Source organism: Podarcis pityusensis, assembly GCF_964106645.2.
Source record: "Podarcis pityusensis genome assembly, chromosome: 8".
NCBI lineage: Eukaryota > Metazoa > Chordata > Lepidosauria > Squamata > Lacertidae > Podarcis > Podarcis pityusensis.
The window spans coordinates 24,438,321-24,451,933 of NC_138033.1; the positions used below are offsets into that span (position 1 = coordinate 24,438,321).

At 48.2% G+C, this 13,613-nt stretch overlaps 1 protein-coding gene across 1 annotated transcript in view; it reads right to left on the minus strand.

Moving 5' to 3' along the window:
* AHDC1 (AT-hook DNA binding motif containing 1) overlaps positions 1 to 13,613 on the minus strand; it is a 194,930-nt gene that overhangs the window by 160,594 nt on the left and 20,723 nt on the right. The window contains 1 exon segment of the mRNA XM_081015687.1: positions 12,923 to 13,023. Within this exon segment, the coding sequence (XP_080871813.1) occupies positions 12,923 to 13,023 (101 nt within the window).

Consider the following 13,613-nt stretch of genomic DNA (forward strand, 5'->3'; position numbering starts at 1 on the left):
GGAGCACAAGCTCCGGATCCCAGGACTGCAGGAAGCACCGTGTGTGGCGCTGGGGTGGGGGGAGAAGAGGATGCCTTGCCAGACCCAGCACTATAATCTTCCTTTGCATCCAAAGAACAGCAAGGAGACCCTCTCGCTGAGCCACTGCCACCACTTGGCAGAAGCCACCCCTGTTTATCTGAGCCACACACCTGCATCAATGAGAGCGACAGCTGGGCAGATTTCTCCTGGCCTTCCAGAGTGCTCAGTTCAGCAACTCCAAGCCTCCCAACCCTGCAGGAGCCAAAAACACAAAAAACCACCCCAGGCTCTAATCTCAGCCCCATTCCACTAATGTAAGTAATAAATAAATAAATATTTCAGTTCAGCACCTAGCATTTAGGTCATAGCAGTCATTCCACATGGAAACAGGAGGTCCTGTTTCAGTTTATTTCCTCTGCAAAAGGATGAAAAACTGGGAGATTTTAAGTGCCAAAGCTTAAAAATGAAAGCCACTATTAGGTGCAGGGCTATAGATCAATTCCTGGCATCTTCAGGCACGGCTTTGGAAAGGATTCCTGGCTGAAACCCCGGAGAACCACTCCTAGTCAGTGTAGACAACACTGAGCCAGATGGACCTGACTTCCCATGTCCCTATTAGGAAACACCAACACTGCACCACGTACAAACTTAAGGACCCAGACAAAGATTCTTCCATGGACTTCTCATCCTAGCATCCTGGTAACCTTAGCTCCCCCATCGGTGAAATGGGAGCCCCTCAAAGAGATGCGGAGGTCCATTATTACGGTCTAGATAAGGGCTGACCCACCTATTGGGTAAGGTGAAGCAACTGCTTCAGACAGCAAGATCCACTGGGGTAGCAGATGCTGATGCTGTTCTTTCTTCCACTCCTGTTCCTGATGCAAATCTTTCCTCACCTCACCCCTTCTTCCCTGGTGGGTAGAGGGGGCGCCATTTTGGGGTCCACCTCAGGTGTCAAAACGTCTAGGGCCAGCCCTTGTCTAGATGAACCACTTGATGCCAGAAAATAAAATTTTAAAAAGCAAGTATTTTTAAGTTGCCAATTCTTTCTCCGAAAGGCATACAACCCGTGCTTTCAATAACCAGCAAAACGACGCTGAGGATGACAGACAGGAGAACCTAATCCCATACCTGCCGAGCCTCCCCTAAGATGCAGCAATTAAAAAAGCACAGAAACACCCTTCAAGGGCAGGTGTTGATAACTCTAGCCTAGAGCCTGTGAGTCAACACAGGGCTTTTGAAAGCTGCATCATTCTGAAGTAAGGCTCCCCCGCCCCTTCCCATCTCCGAAGCACACACCACACATTCTCATGTTGCCCACGAAGCCATCTTCCTCCCATCAAACGAGACTGACAGCCCCCGCAGGCAGCCCTGAGCTGGAGAGAGAGAGAGGGAGGGAGGGAAGGGGGAAAAAACCCAGCTTCTCACAGAGGACTCTAACTTCCTGGCTCCATGCAAAATCTCCACCCCCAGGGACGCGCTCCGCTTGTTCCCAAGATACAAGGGAAGCAGGCAGGCTGCCCTCGTGCCCTCCACATCCTCCTGGCTCTGTGGACAGCTAGGCAAGAAACTGTATGGGGAGGGAGAGGCTGGTGCTCAAGTCCTCCCTCCAGAGAAAGTGACACAGACACACCCTTTAAGGAATGAATCCAGAAATGCCTGGTTCTCCCTTCCTCAGTGCTGCCCACATGTTGCAAATGGAACCTCCAAACCTCCAGTTTGCAGCTGAAAGGGTTCCTATCTTGACCAAAGATTTAAGCCCCACACCTCCCAATCTCCTAGCAAGTGTCCCTAAGCCTGGGGTATTTATAGAAGCTGGAAGCTGCCTTATACAGAGCGAGACCATTGTAGCTCAGTATTGCCTACACTGCCGGCAGCAGGTCTTCAGGGTTTCAGCAAGGCGTTCAGACTACCTGGAGTTGCCAGGGACTGAACCTTGGGCTTTCTGCACGCGAAGCAAAAACCCAACCACTGTCTCTCTACACTTAAACCTTAAAACCTCTCTCTCCTCATAAGGATGAGAGTGGGTTTCTGAGTCAGGAAGCAATAATGGAGCTTGGACGGCAGACGTTGGGGGAGGACCCTTTATCCCGGCCATCATTTGCCCCTCAGTTCTACTCACTTTCACAGGGCAGGTCTGCCAGACAACCACAGGTCCAAAATTAGACAAGGCCTCGCATCCAGCTACAAAAGTCACCCCTGACTAGTGCCTTCTCTCCCCCGCCCTTGGTTCTTCCAGCCGACACCCCCCGCAAGTCTCCTGCCAAGCACCCCGGCCTCTGACCCTGAACCGCACAGGGGGTCTCTCTGTTAATGTTTACTCAGGCTAGTTTAACAACTGCAGGTTGCTATGGTAACCTTTTCAAGCTGGGATCTACCAGGGTCCAGCTGGGCCACGGAGAAGCAGAGAGGACACAATGGCCCCCGCCACGCGTGGGTGTCCCTTTGGAGTCTCCACAGGGTGCTTCCAGAATACCGTTTTCCTCCTCCTCACACACACCCGGCTTTGGTATTCACGCATGCTGCTTCTCTCCTCACCATTCCCCACTCCCTCTGCACAAATTGACCCCCTGATCCCCAAAGCGAAGACTGTACTCAGTGGTAGGAACGCCTGTAGAAAGGCAGAACGATGCCACAGGGGTTCTGGTCCTGATTTTTGCAGAAACAAGTGTGTTTCACAATTGCCACTGAGGGATCTTGGGGGTGAGAGGATGGGGGATGTTCTTACTCCTTTTTCAAAGCATATGCTAGTAACCATAGCGAATGAGTAAGCCAAGGCCTCCCAATTTTCACCTTGGCAAATGCCTGTACAATGTCTTCGCAGGTCCTCCTCTCTGCATCGCCCACTGCAATTAGATGTATCCTACCCCCCCTCTCTACCACAACCAACCACCCCAAGCAAAGTGGAAAGTTGAAAATTAAAGATCTAGAGAGCATTCTGTGATCCTCTGGTGAAAAATACCTTAGTGAAGGCTTGAAAGTTAACTGTCCCAGCTTCCAGCCAGGAAGAAGCAGCTCCTCAGCCCTCATAAGATATAATAAGAGTCCTGCTGGATCAGGCCTAAGGCCCATCTAGTTCAGCATCCTGTTCTCAGTGGGCATCTAGATGCCTTTGGAAAACCCACACGCAGAATCTGAGTGCAATAGCACTTTCTCCACTTGCAAGTTGCAGCCAATGATACTTATGAGGCACACTACCTCCAAAGGTGGGGGAAGCACATAGCCACTGTCCTACTTGGATGGTCGTTTCAAGAGGGTGATGCTTGGGGAGTGTACTTCAGCAGGTGTAGCAGTGGGTGAGCTGGACCGTTGTCCCGCTTTGGTAATGGACTGGATGAGAGCCAGTGAACTGAAGCTCAATCCAGTTAAGACTGAGGCACTGTTAGTGGGTGGTTCCCTAGACCAGATGGATGGGAGATCGCCTGCTCTTGATGGGGTTACACTCCCTCTGGAGGAGCAGGGTATTCCGGGATCCTTTGCTTGAGGTTCAGGTGGCCTCAGTGGTGCAGAGTGCGCTCCATCAGCTTTGGCTGGTGGCCAAGCTGAGCCTCTATCTGGACAGCGACAGTCTAACTACTGTTGTTTATGCCCTTGTATCCTCAAGGCTAGATTACTGCAACATGTTATGCGTAGGGCTGCCTCGGAAGGTGGTTCGGAAACTTTAGCTGGAGAACAATTTGGCAGCCTGGTTGCTCACCAGGGAAAGATTGTTTAAGCACATTATACCAATCCTGGCCTGACTGCACTGGCTGCTAATCCGGGGCCCAATTCAAAGTGCTGGTTTTGACAGATAAAGCCTTAAATGGACCAAGGACCGCCTCTCCCCATATGATCTGACCCAGACCCTGTGATCATTATCTGAGCCCCTTCTTTGAGTGCCCCTACACAAGAGATGATCTGGAGGATAGCAGCATGAGAATGGGTCTTTTCTGCAGTGGCTCATTTGGGAAATGCTCTCCCCAGGGAGGCTCTCCTGGCACCTTCATTACATATCTTCAGGTGCCAGGCAAAAATGTTTCTCTTCAACAAGGCATTTGGCTGATTAATATTCTGTTTGTAGAAGGTGGGTTATTGGCTTGTTTTTGTATTACGTATTTCATATTCTCACTCTGCATTTTTCTGTTGTGAACCACCCTGGGGTCTTCTGACGAAGGGTGGCATACAAATTTAATAAATAATAACAACCTTACCCTCCCCGCTCCGAAATCTATCTCCCCTTGGATCTACCGTAAGGACAGGAAAGAACCATCTGACCAATACCCAGGGGCTGCGTCTGCCCTTCACACAGCAGAGCAAGCAATGTGAAACCTTTCTACTTTCAGTGACCACAAGGTTAGAGTTGCATCGCTTCTCTCCCCACACACACACTCCATGCACACACCACCTCCACCTAACCGCCCCCCCCCGCCTGCTGCTATGTGTTGAAGGCTCCTTCGATCCAACTGTCTGTGAAGCTCTCTGCCAACACGCCTCTGTGCTGCATTATTTATAAAACAGAGGAGCAGAGGGCTAGGCAACAGCTGCAGAACACTCCATGGACGGCAGCCCTGCCCAGCTTTAAAGCGCCACGACACCACAGGGCATGTGGTATGGGGGTGGGAGCTGGGAGCCGGGAGGAGGGAGAAAGAAAGTGGGGGGGGGAGACTTCCTTTGCTGCTTTTGCACAGAACAGGACTGTCATTTCCTGCCCTCTCCCACACGAGTGCGTCCAACTTCAGCAAGGCGGCTGCGCACGGGGCAATTCTCACGGTCTCTGGGAGAGGGAAGCATGTGTTGCCCTGGTAAGAAAGAGGTGGCCTACACAATTTGTGGTCTCCTTGGAGACCCCCTTTCTCCCCACCCCCCAAAAAGCTGGTGGCATGGCAAGCCATGTGATTTGGAGTTGGGGGGAGACTGCTTTACTGTTTGGGGAGATCACCCATTAAAACATGAGGGCTCTCATCAGTCACATGCTGCTGGTCACAGAGGCATGGGGGCGGGAGAGAGAGAGAGAGAGAGAGAGAGAGAGAGAGAGAGAGAGAGAGGAGTCTTCCTAGTGCCTGTGGTTCAAAAGCTCAGCACTCACCCACCCTCATCTCTTGATACATCACAATCCTGTGCCATGGGGTGTGATGATCAAGTCTTCCCTTTGAAGAGCAAAACAGCCTCTCATTATTGGAGAGCTAGGATAAAAGTAAGCAGAGAGAAAGACACAGGACATGGGGGGGGGGTGAGGGCAAGAAAATCTATGGGGGGAAAGGTAAATGTGTCCCTTGCGCACAGTCAAAACCCAATTTCTCATCAATGCAAAAAATGGCCTTGCTTCAGTGGAGCAAGATATGACCCCAAGCACATAACTGGGCACAGAACTTCACACACACACACACACACACACACACACACACACACACACAGTGTTTGAGGATCTGCCCAACAGAGCAAACGTTTGCCTTCTCAGCCCTTGCAGAATTGGCTCATCTCCCTGCTCCTGCAAGCCCCGTGAAGGCAATGTTAAGGCTTTTAATTTTTTATTATAAAAATTTAACATCCTGTCAAAGAGCTGCCTCTCTCTCTCCCCCCATACCCCCTCACACTCACAGCCTCTCTTCTTTTCCTGCCCCCATCTCCTCTCCAGAAGATCTGTACCCGCTGAAGCCAAGCTAGGATGCCGATAGGATTAATTCTGCATGACTGCCCATCTCCACAGGGGTGTCTAAGACCCTCAGGCCTGCAGCAATCTTAAAAATTCCTCCAGCCCAACTTAATTCCCCTTTTTCCTGCAGTGCCTGTGCATCTGCTGCAATCTAACGCACGGATGCTGGAGCACAAGGGAACAAAGACATACACACACATTTATTTTTTGTGTGGGGAGAGAAGCAGGGCAGTTCTATGCCTGTCACAGTTTGCTCCTTGCTGAACGCTGCACAGACTGGGTAATTCCCTGGATCCTCCATCAATCCAGCTGCTCTTGATTTAAGACCTGGGACCATTTGCTGCCATGGGCCAAGAGAGGTAGGAAGCAGTCTCCTCTGGTTCGTGTTTTGATTCCTCCGTGTAACACTGTTCTCTTCCTTGGCCATGCCTCCTCTTTACACAGCACTGCATGAAAGGCTTCTTACAGAGGATGGAGCATCTTACAGCTTTACACCCCACTGGTTGTGCGATAAGGGCTGCCTCCCGTCCGGTGTTTGGTTGTTGTGTTCCGCAGGTGTATTCTGTGACATGTCACTGACGCAAAAATACTACTTGAGTGGTAAAAAGTTACAGGCTTTCAGCAGGACATGGGGGGAGGCAGGGAAATGCACGGATGGGAAACAAAGCCTATGTCCTCCCTGAAACTTGATCAGTTAAGCAGAGCAAGTAAGAACCCTACAACCTACAGGAGGACTGGATAGTACTGGAAGAGAGAAAGGCTTGCATAAAGAGTGCAGCGTTGTGCCATATAACCGCTTTCGAAGGAACCAGCAGCTGCAGAAGCACAAGCTGCTCATGTGGACTTGGAAGAACAGAGGAAAATATGCAGAGTTTCTGGTGCATCCGATGGTCAAGAGACCCAAATGTGAAACAGGAGCCCAGCCAACCACAGCAGATTCATAGCAAACGTGGCACAATTGATACTGAGACACATTGGCCACATTTGGACAGCTACACCTGGGCTTAATAAACTAAGATATGAAGGAGCCACATTATAGCCCCTTTGTTCTTCCCTTCACCAGAGTGAGCAAACAAACCAGGAAGTCTCCCACGAAGCACTTCCCATCTAATCCAAAGCGGAAAACTATGGTTAACTGCTTCAGAACAAGCCAGTTTTTTAAGCCAATGTCAAACCATGGCTTAATATCCTGGCTTGTTCCAAAGCCGTTAAGCATAATTTCCTGGTTTAGATTAAATAGGAAACTATAGACTTTGAGGTTTGACAATTTCTGCAAAGGGACTGTGCGTGCAGCCAAAAGGCTTTTTCATATCTTAGCTTATTTAAAACTGAGATATTGCCATTCAGACACAGCTACACACTCACATATATACTTTATTGGAAGTAGAAAGGTTAATATACATGGCCATGTTGGTCACTCAAGAGACCACACGCCACTTTCGCAATTCCAGCAAATATTTTGATCTCATGGCCAATACATCATTAACCTTTTTCTAAAAGTAGGACGGGGTGGGAGCCATCTCAGTCGTGATGATATGAAGCAGCCAACCACCTTGCATTCTGCTCACAAGTCAAGCCAAACTACAAAAGATTCCAGCTTACCATGGAACAGAGTGCACAGCAGGCCCCCTTATAAGATCAAGTTGCCATGGATCCCACCGTGAAGCAAGTTAAATCTTCCTCCTGCTGCAGAAATCCCAAATCAAAAGCCAGCACGAAAGGACCATTTGCCTTTTAAGACCAGGGAGGAAGTGTGCATTGTGGGGCAGCCTTCCCACCAGGAGGAGCTGGTGAAAAGCTGGTCATCTCCACAATCTGGAATTGCAGGCACAGAAACTGATCTGGAAAAGAATTCCAAGGCCGCACACCTGAATAGTAAGGACACACCCTACCACTGAGAGGAGTATCTCTGGACCAGGCATAGGCAAACTCGGCCCTCCAGATGTTTTGGGACTACAACTCCCATCATCCCTAGCTAACAGGACCAGTGGTCAGGGGTGATGGGAGTTGTAGTCCCAAAACATCTGGAGGGCCGAGTTTGCCTATGCCTGCTGTCTGGACCGTCTAAATGCTGCTTTCTAGCATTATGGTCAGTCAATCAGGTCAGCATAGTCTCCAAATAATGACTTAGTTCAACCAGGAAGCAAGATACATTTTCATGTGCTCCTTCTACCTAGCATGTGGCTTCAGCAAGTGGCTGGGGAAACCCAGCCGGATGGGTGGAGTATAAATAAATTATTATTATTATTACTCAGTTTCCTGTGTAGCACAAACCATAGTTTGCTAAGGCGTCATAATTGGTAAACTATGGTTAGAACTTGCCCTCCAAACCAAAGCTAGAAACCTCACTTTGACATCTGCTTCCAGCTCTGGTGGTTACCACTTTCCCCTCAGGTTTGCCCATTCAGATGCCCTGTCAATCAATAAATTGCATTAAACAGAGAGAAGAAGGAGTGTGAGCATTCCTAGCTTGTTTCCAATAGTCTGAATGAGGCCACAGAACAAACACAGATTTTGGAGAGTGAGCAAAGAGGCTACTGAGGACAGCACAAAGAAAATGAACAAGCGAGGAAGTGTATCCACAAAGCATCCCTCACCCATGGTATAATTCTGACTTTCCCTCCAGCATTAGAACCTGAAGTGACAGGTGTACTTATTGAGGAATCGAATACTGGCTTAGCGGTCAGGTCATACCCCTCCCACTAAGCTTTATGCAAAAAGAGGTTATCGTTCAAGCACAGCACAAAAATTCATGGCCTGAAACCACTGGAGGCAGGATAGGTTTCTTGGCGACATCACAGAAGGCCAACCAATCAGTACCGTTCAGCCAGCTTCCCTTGGCAATGTACAAAATTCAGTTCTCTACCCCCAGAAGTGACATGAAATATGTACTTTTGAACTCAATGTGGCAAGGCCACTTCCGATCTGGCCACACTGCTCTCTACATGCCACATCGATCATCTCTGACAAGCCACTAATCCTGGGGTAGCCAATGTGGTGCCCTGCCGATGACATTATTACTATTGTTATTAATGTTTATAATTCATTCATAAAGGCATTCAGGGCTGTACTCAATATTTCATTAAAATACAGACCCAACATTAAAGACCATAAAACCAATGGACATAATAAAACCTCCCAATGCCTGCTGGTCCAAACCAGCAGAGACAATGGTCAGGACTGATGGGAGCTGTAGTTGGCAACAATTCAGGGGGGCACCACTTTGGTCATCTCTGCTTTAGCCTAAAAGCAAGGGTGGGTAACCTGTGGCTCTGCAGATGCACTGGACTTCAGTTCCCATCAGCCCTGCCAGCATGGAGATGGGATTTGAAGTCCAACAACAAGTAATATAGAATTCAGTTGCCATACACACTCCCCTGTGAGAAACAAACACAGGTCATAGGAAGCTGCTCTATACCAAATGATGAACCATTGCTCCATCTAGCACAGTATGATCTAACCTGCCTGGTAGGGACTCTCCAGGGTTTCACAGAACTGGACAGTTGGAAGGTACCCTGAGGATCATCTATTCCAACCCCCTGAAATGCAGAAATATGCAGCTGTCCCTTATGGGGATCAAACCTGCAACCTTGGTGTTATCTGCGTTTCAGAACGGGATCTCTCCCAGTCCTTCCTGGAAATGTCAGGCACTGAAACTGAGACCTGTTGCTTGCAAAGTGTATGTTCCACTACTGAGATATGGCCTTTCCCTTACAGATCACGCAGCATACTAGTTTTATCAATGGGGCAGCATCAGTACTACACCAGTAACTGCAGACACATGCTACCACCTGCATGTTAAGCCCTGTGCAGGTGTGACATGCTCCTGGACCAAGGCCAGACATCTAGAAGCCTCAGAGTTCACCTACCATGCAAGGCTGATTTGCATCAGTTTTGCTTAGGTGACAGCTCAGAGACTGAATGTGGCCCTCCAATCACCTCTATCTGGCCATACCCTACAACATTTCTCTGATGAAAATAGGGACGCCCCCATTCCATAATGATAATTTTACTATTTATACCTCACACATCTTACTGGGTTGCCCCAGCCACTCTAGGCAGCTTTCAACATATATAAAAACATAAGACAACATTAAACATTAAAAGGAAACTTCCCTATAAAGGATTGCCTTCAGACAGCTTGCGGGTCAGATAACTCCATACCTTCCAACATTTCTGCAATGAAAATAGGGACATCCTAAGACATTCTGGGATCAAATAAGAAACCGGGATGGCTTTTCTAAACTGGGGTGGCCCCTGGAAAATAGGGACACTTGGAGGGTTTGTCTGGCCCTCAGAACTCTCATTTCACACTCCTCACTGATCCCGCCTCACACCCCAAGGTTTGGTTTCATAGAATCATAGAACTGGAAGAGACCACAAGGGTCATCTAGCCCAACCCGCGGCAATGCATAAATCTTTTGGGCTTGAACCCATGAACCTGAGATTAAGAATCTTGTGCTCTACCGATTTAGCTATGTTTTGGTTTTTTCCTGCTGGACTGTGTCCCTGAACGCTAAAAATGTCTCGTTTGTCTGGATAGAGAAGGGTGTATGAGAGTATGTGTAAACCAACCTGGTCTAGAAACGTAATATTCACATTTGTTGCTCCGCCCACATTTGCCTCCAGCCCTTCCCATCATTTGCATGTGGCCCAGAAGCAAATGCGGCCCTCAAGCTGAAAAAGGTTCTCCATCCCTGATCAAATACATACATATTCATCCCATGTTTTTCAAATGTACAAAACATTAGTGCACACCCATATCTATTAAGGCATAGTTAATGGCCAACAGCACCCTTGATGCTTTAGCTGAGATTCCTGTGTTGCAGGGGGTTGGAACAGATGACCTTTGGGGTCCCTTCCAACTCTACAATACTATCTGCTTTAAGGATGCCCTTTTGTTGAAAGAGGGACGTGGGTGGCGCTGTGGGTTAAACCACAGAGCCTAGGACTTGCCAATCAGAAGGTCGCCGGTTCGAATCCCCGTGACGGAATGAACTCCTGTTGCTCAGTCCCTGCTCCTGCCAACCTAGCAGTTCGAAAGCACATCAAAGTGCAAGTAGATAAATAGGTACCGCTCCAGCAGGAAGGTAAACGGTATTTCTGTGCGCTGCTCTGGTTTGCCAGAAGGCATGCTGGCCACATGACCCAGAAGCTGTACACCGGCTCCCTCGGCCAGTAAAGCAAGATGAGTGCCGCAACCCCAGAGTCGGTCACGACTGGACCTAATGGTCAGGGGTCCCTTTACCTTTACCTTTACTTGTTGAAAGTAAGCAAGAATTGCTTTGCTGTACCTTCTGCCTATACCCGAAATAGGAAATAATTGCAGGGACAATGAAAATGTAGGTTAAAACGGTTGCATCCAATGTCACGTAAATACTGAAGAGCAACAGGTAAGAGATGCAGTTACACACACTTTGTTTTGCCCATCCCCTCCAACTCAGGCCTCTTTCGCTCACTTAATCATCTGCCGCTCTGCTTTCTTTAAACTGTGAGCTCCCCTCTGCAGGGCCATCAATTTAATACTTTGCAGGCTGCATCAAGGGTGCTGTAGGAGCAACTCCCCCGAATTTTCTTTTTCCGCACAGGGAGGGGAGAGAGAGAAAGACAGAGAGAAAGAGAGTGAGGGAGAAGTTATCCACAGGGATCAATTACACACGGGATCAGCTGCTTTTAAAGCCACCAAAGTGCTTAAAGGCAATCAGAACAATGGGCCTCCCAGAAATGGAAAAAACAGAACGGATGGTTAGCCCACACCCTCACATTCCCACAATGCACCAGCACCCACAAAGGAAGAGGCAAAACATTTCTTTGCACTTTGAAAGCTTAAAATCCAATCTAGCCTTGAGGCAAAGCTAGTCTTCTTCAGTTGGAGGAGGAGGGAGCAGAGTGGCCCCCTCCTACTCACAACATGGTCCAACCCAGTTGCAGAGCAAAGAAAGGAGGAAAACACACTTCCCATCCCAGATGCTTACAGAGCTCTAGATTGGTGCATTTAAATCACTTATATCTTTAGCTTCTCCTGCGCTAGCTATGGTTTTGTTATTTTTTGCACTGGTAATTAGGGGGTGGAACAGATGGCAGAGGGCTCATTTAAAGTAATGCATCCATTAAGACAACCTTCGCTGCCGGGGACTGTGTTCCACAAGGGTTGGCTTTCATTTGGGGTCCAGAGGGAAGAAGGCAGGGGAGAGGAACTGGACTTGGGAAAACAAACAAAACGGAGGCCCCATCTGCACTATATATTCACAGCAGCATCATACCAGTTTAAACAGTCGTGGCTCACCCAAAGAATTCTGGGAACTGTAGTTTGCTCAGAGTTGTTAGGTGACCACTATTCCCCTTCACAGAGCTACAGAGGGATCGATTGTTAAACCACTCTGAGAATTGTATTATTTATTTATTTAACAAAAGTTATACACCACTTGATTGTAAAACAAACAACAACAACAACAACCCTCAAAGCAGTTTGCAAAAAGATAAAACAATAAAATCAAGAAATTCACAATTGTACTTTAAAACACACCAAAGTTAAAATACTAAAACAGATTAAAATTACCTCAATTTTCTAACCATCTGGCCAGGCTTGTCTAAACAATAATGTTTTCTGCAGGTGTCAAAAAGAGTACAGTGAAGACACCTGCTTGATCTCAACAGGCCGGGAGTTCCAAAGTGCAGGTACTGCTACACTAAGCAATCAAGTTCTTACAAATGAGTAATAGGTATTATGTGGCACCTGTAGAAGTGCCAATTCCACCAATCCAAGCGGTTGAGTGGGCAAAATGTGGGGTATGGAGATCTCGTAGGTAAATTGGCCCCAAGTTGTTAAGGGCTTTAGATACCAATAGTAACACCTTGAACTTGGCCCAGTAGCAAATCGGCAATCAGTGCAAATCTCTGAGCACAAGTGTTATTTGCACAAGGGGTCTTGCTTCTGTCAGCAATCATGTTGCAGCATTCGGCAATAACTGCAGCTTTCAGATCAAGCGTGAAGGAAGCCCCACATAGAGTGCATTGCAGTAGTCCAGTTTTGAAGCAACCAACGCATGAACTACTATGGCAATGCTTTCCTGGTCCAGGAAAAGATTTAGCTGTCAAACCAACCACAAGCCGGTAAAAGGCATTTCTAGACACTGAGGCTACCTGAGCTCCCAGTGGCAGAGCTGGATTCAGAAGCACCCTCAAACTATGAAGCTGCTCCTTCAGGGAGACTGCAACCACTTCCAGGGCAGGTTACTTACCCATTTCTTGGACACTGGAGCTACTCACCTGCAATGCCTCCATCTTGCCAGGATTCAAGCTCAGCTTGTTTCTGCTCATCCATTTCCCTACTGCGTCCAGGCAGTGGCCCAGGGACTGCATGGCCTCTCCTGATTCAGATGTAATGGAGAAACAGAGCTGAGCACCATCAGAATACTGATGGCACCTCGCTCCAAAACCTCTAAAGACAGCTCCCAACGGCTTCATGTAGGTCTTAAATAGCACCAGAACGGCACACCATAACATAGCTGCCACTCTCCCAGTGCTACTTTCTGGACTCAGTCCTGAAGGTAGGACTGGAACCTACAGTGTTGCTAACTCCCATTTCCCAGAGCCGGTCCTGGAGGATACCATAGTCAATGGTATCAAATGCTGACAAGAGATCAAGAAACAGGAGCAAGGTCACACATCCTACTCTCTACAAAGGTCATCCATCAGGGAGACCAAGGATGACTCAGTTCTGTGGCCATGCCTAATCCCAGATGGAAATGGATCTGAATTGTAGCTCTGGGAGGGGAATAGAGGGTCTCCTAACAACTTTTAGCTAACTACAGTTCCCAGGATTGTTGGGGAGGAGCCACGGCTGTTTGAAGTGGTATGATACTGCCGTAAACTTATAGTTTAGGTGGGACCTAAGACCTGAATGGATGGAATCCACGCAGACACAAACCCATTCTTCAGCAGCTGCGCTGCACCAAAC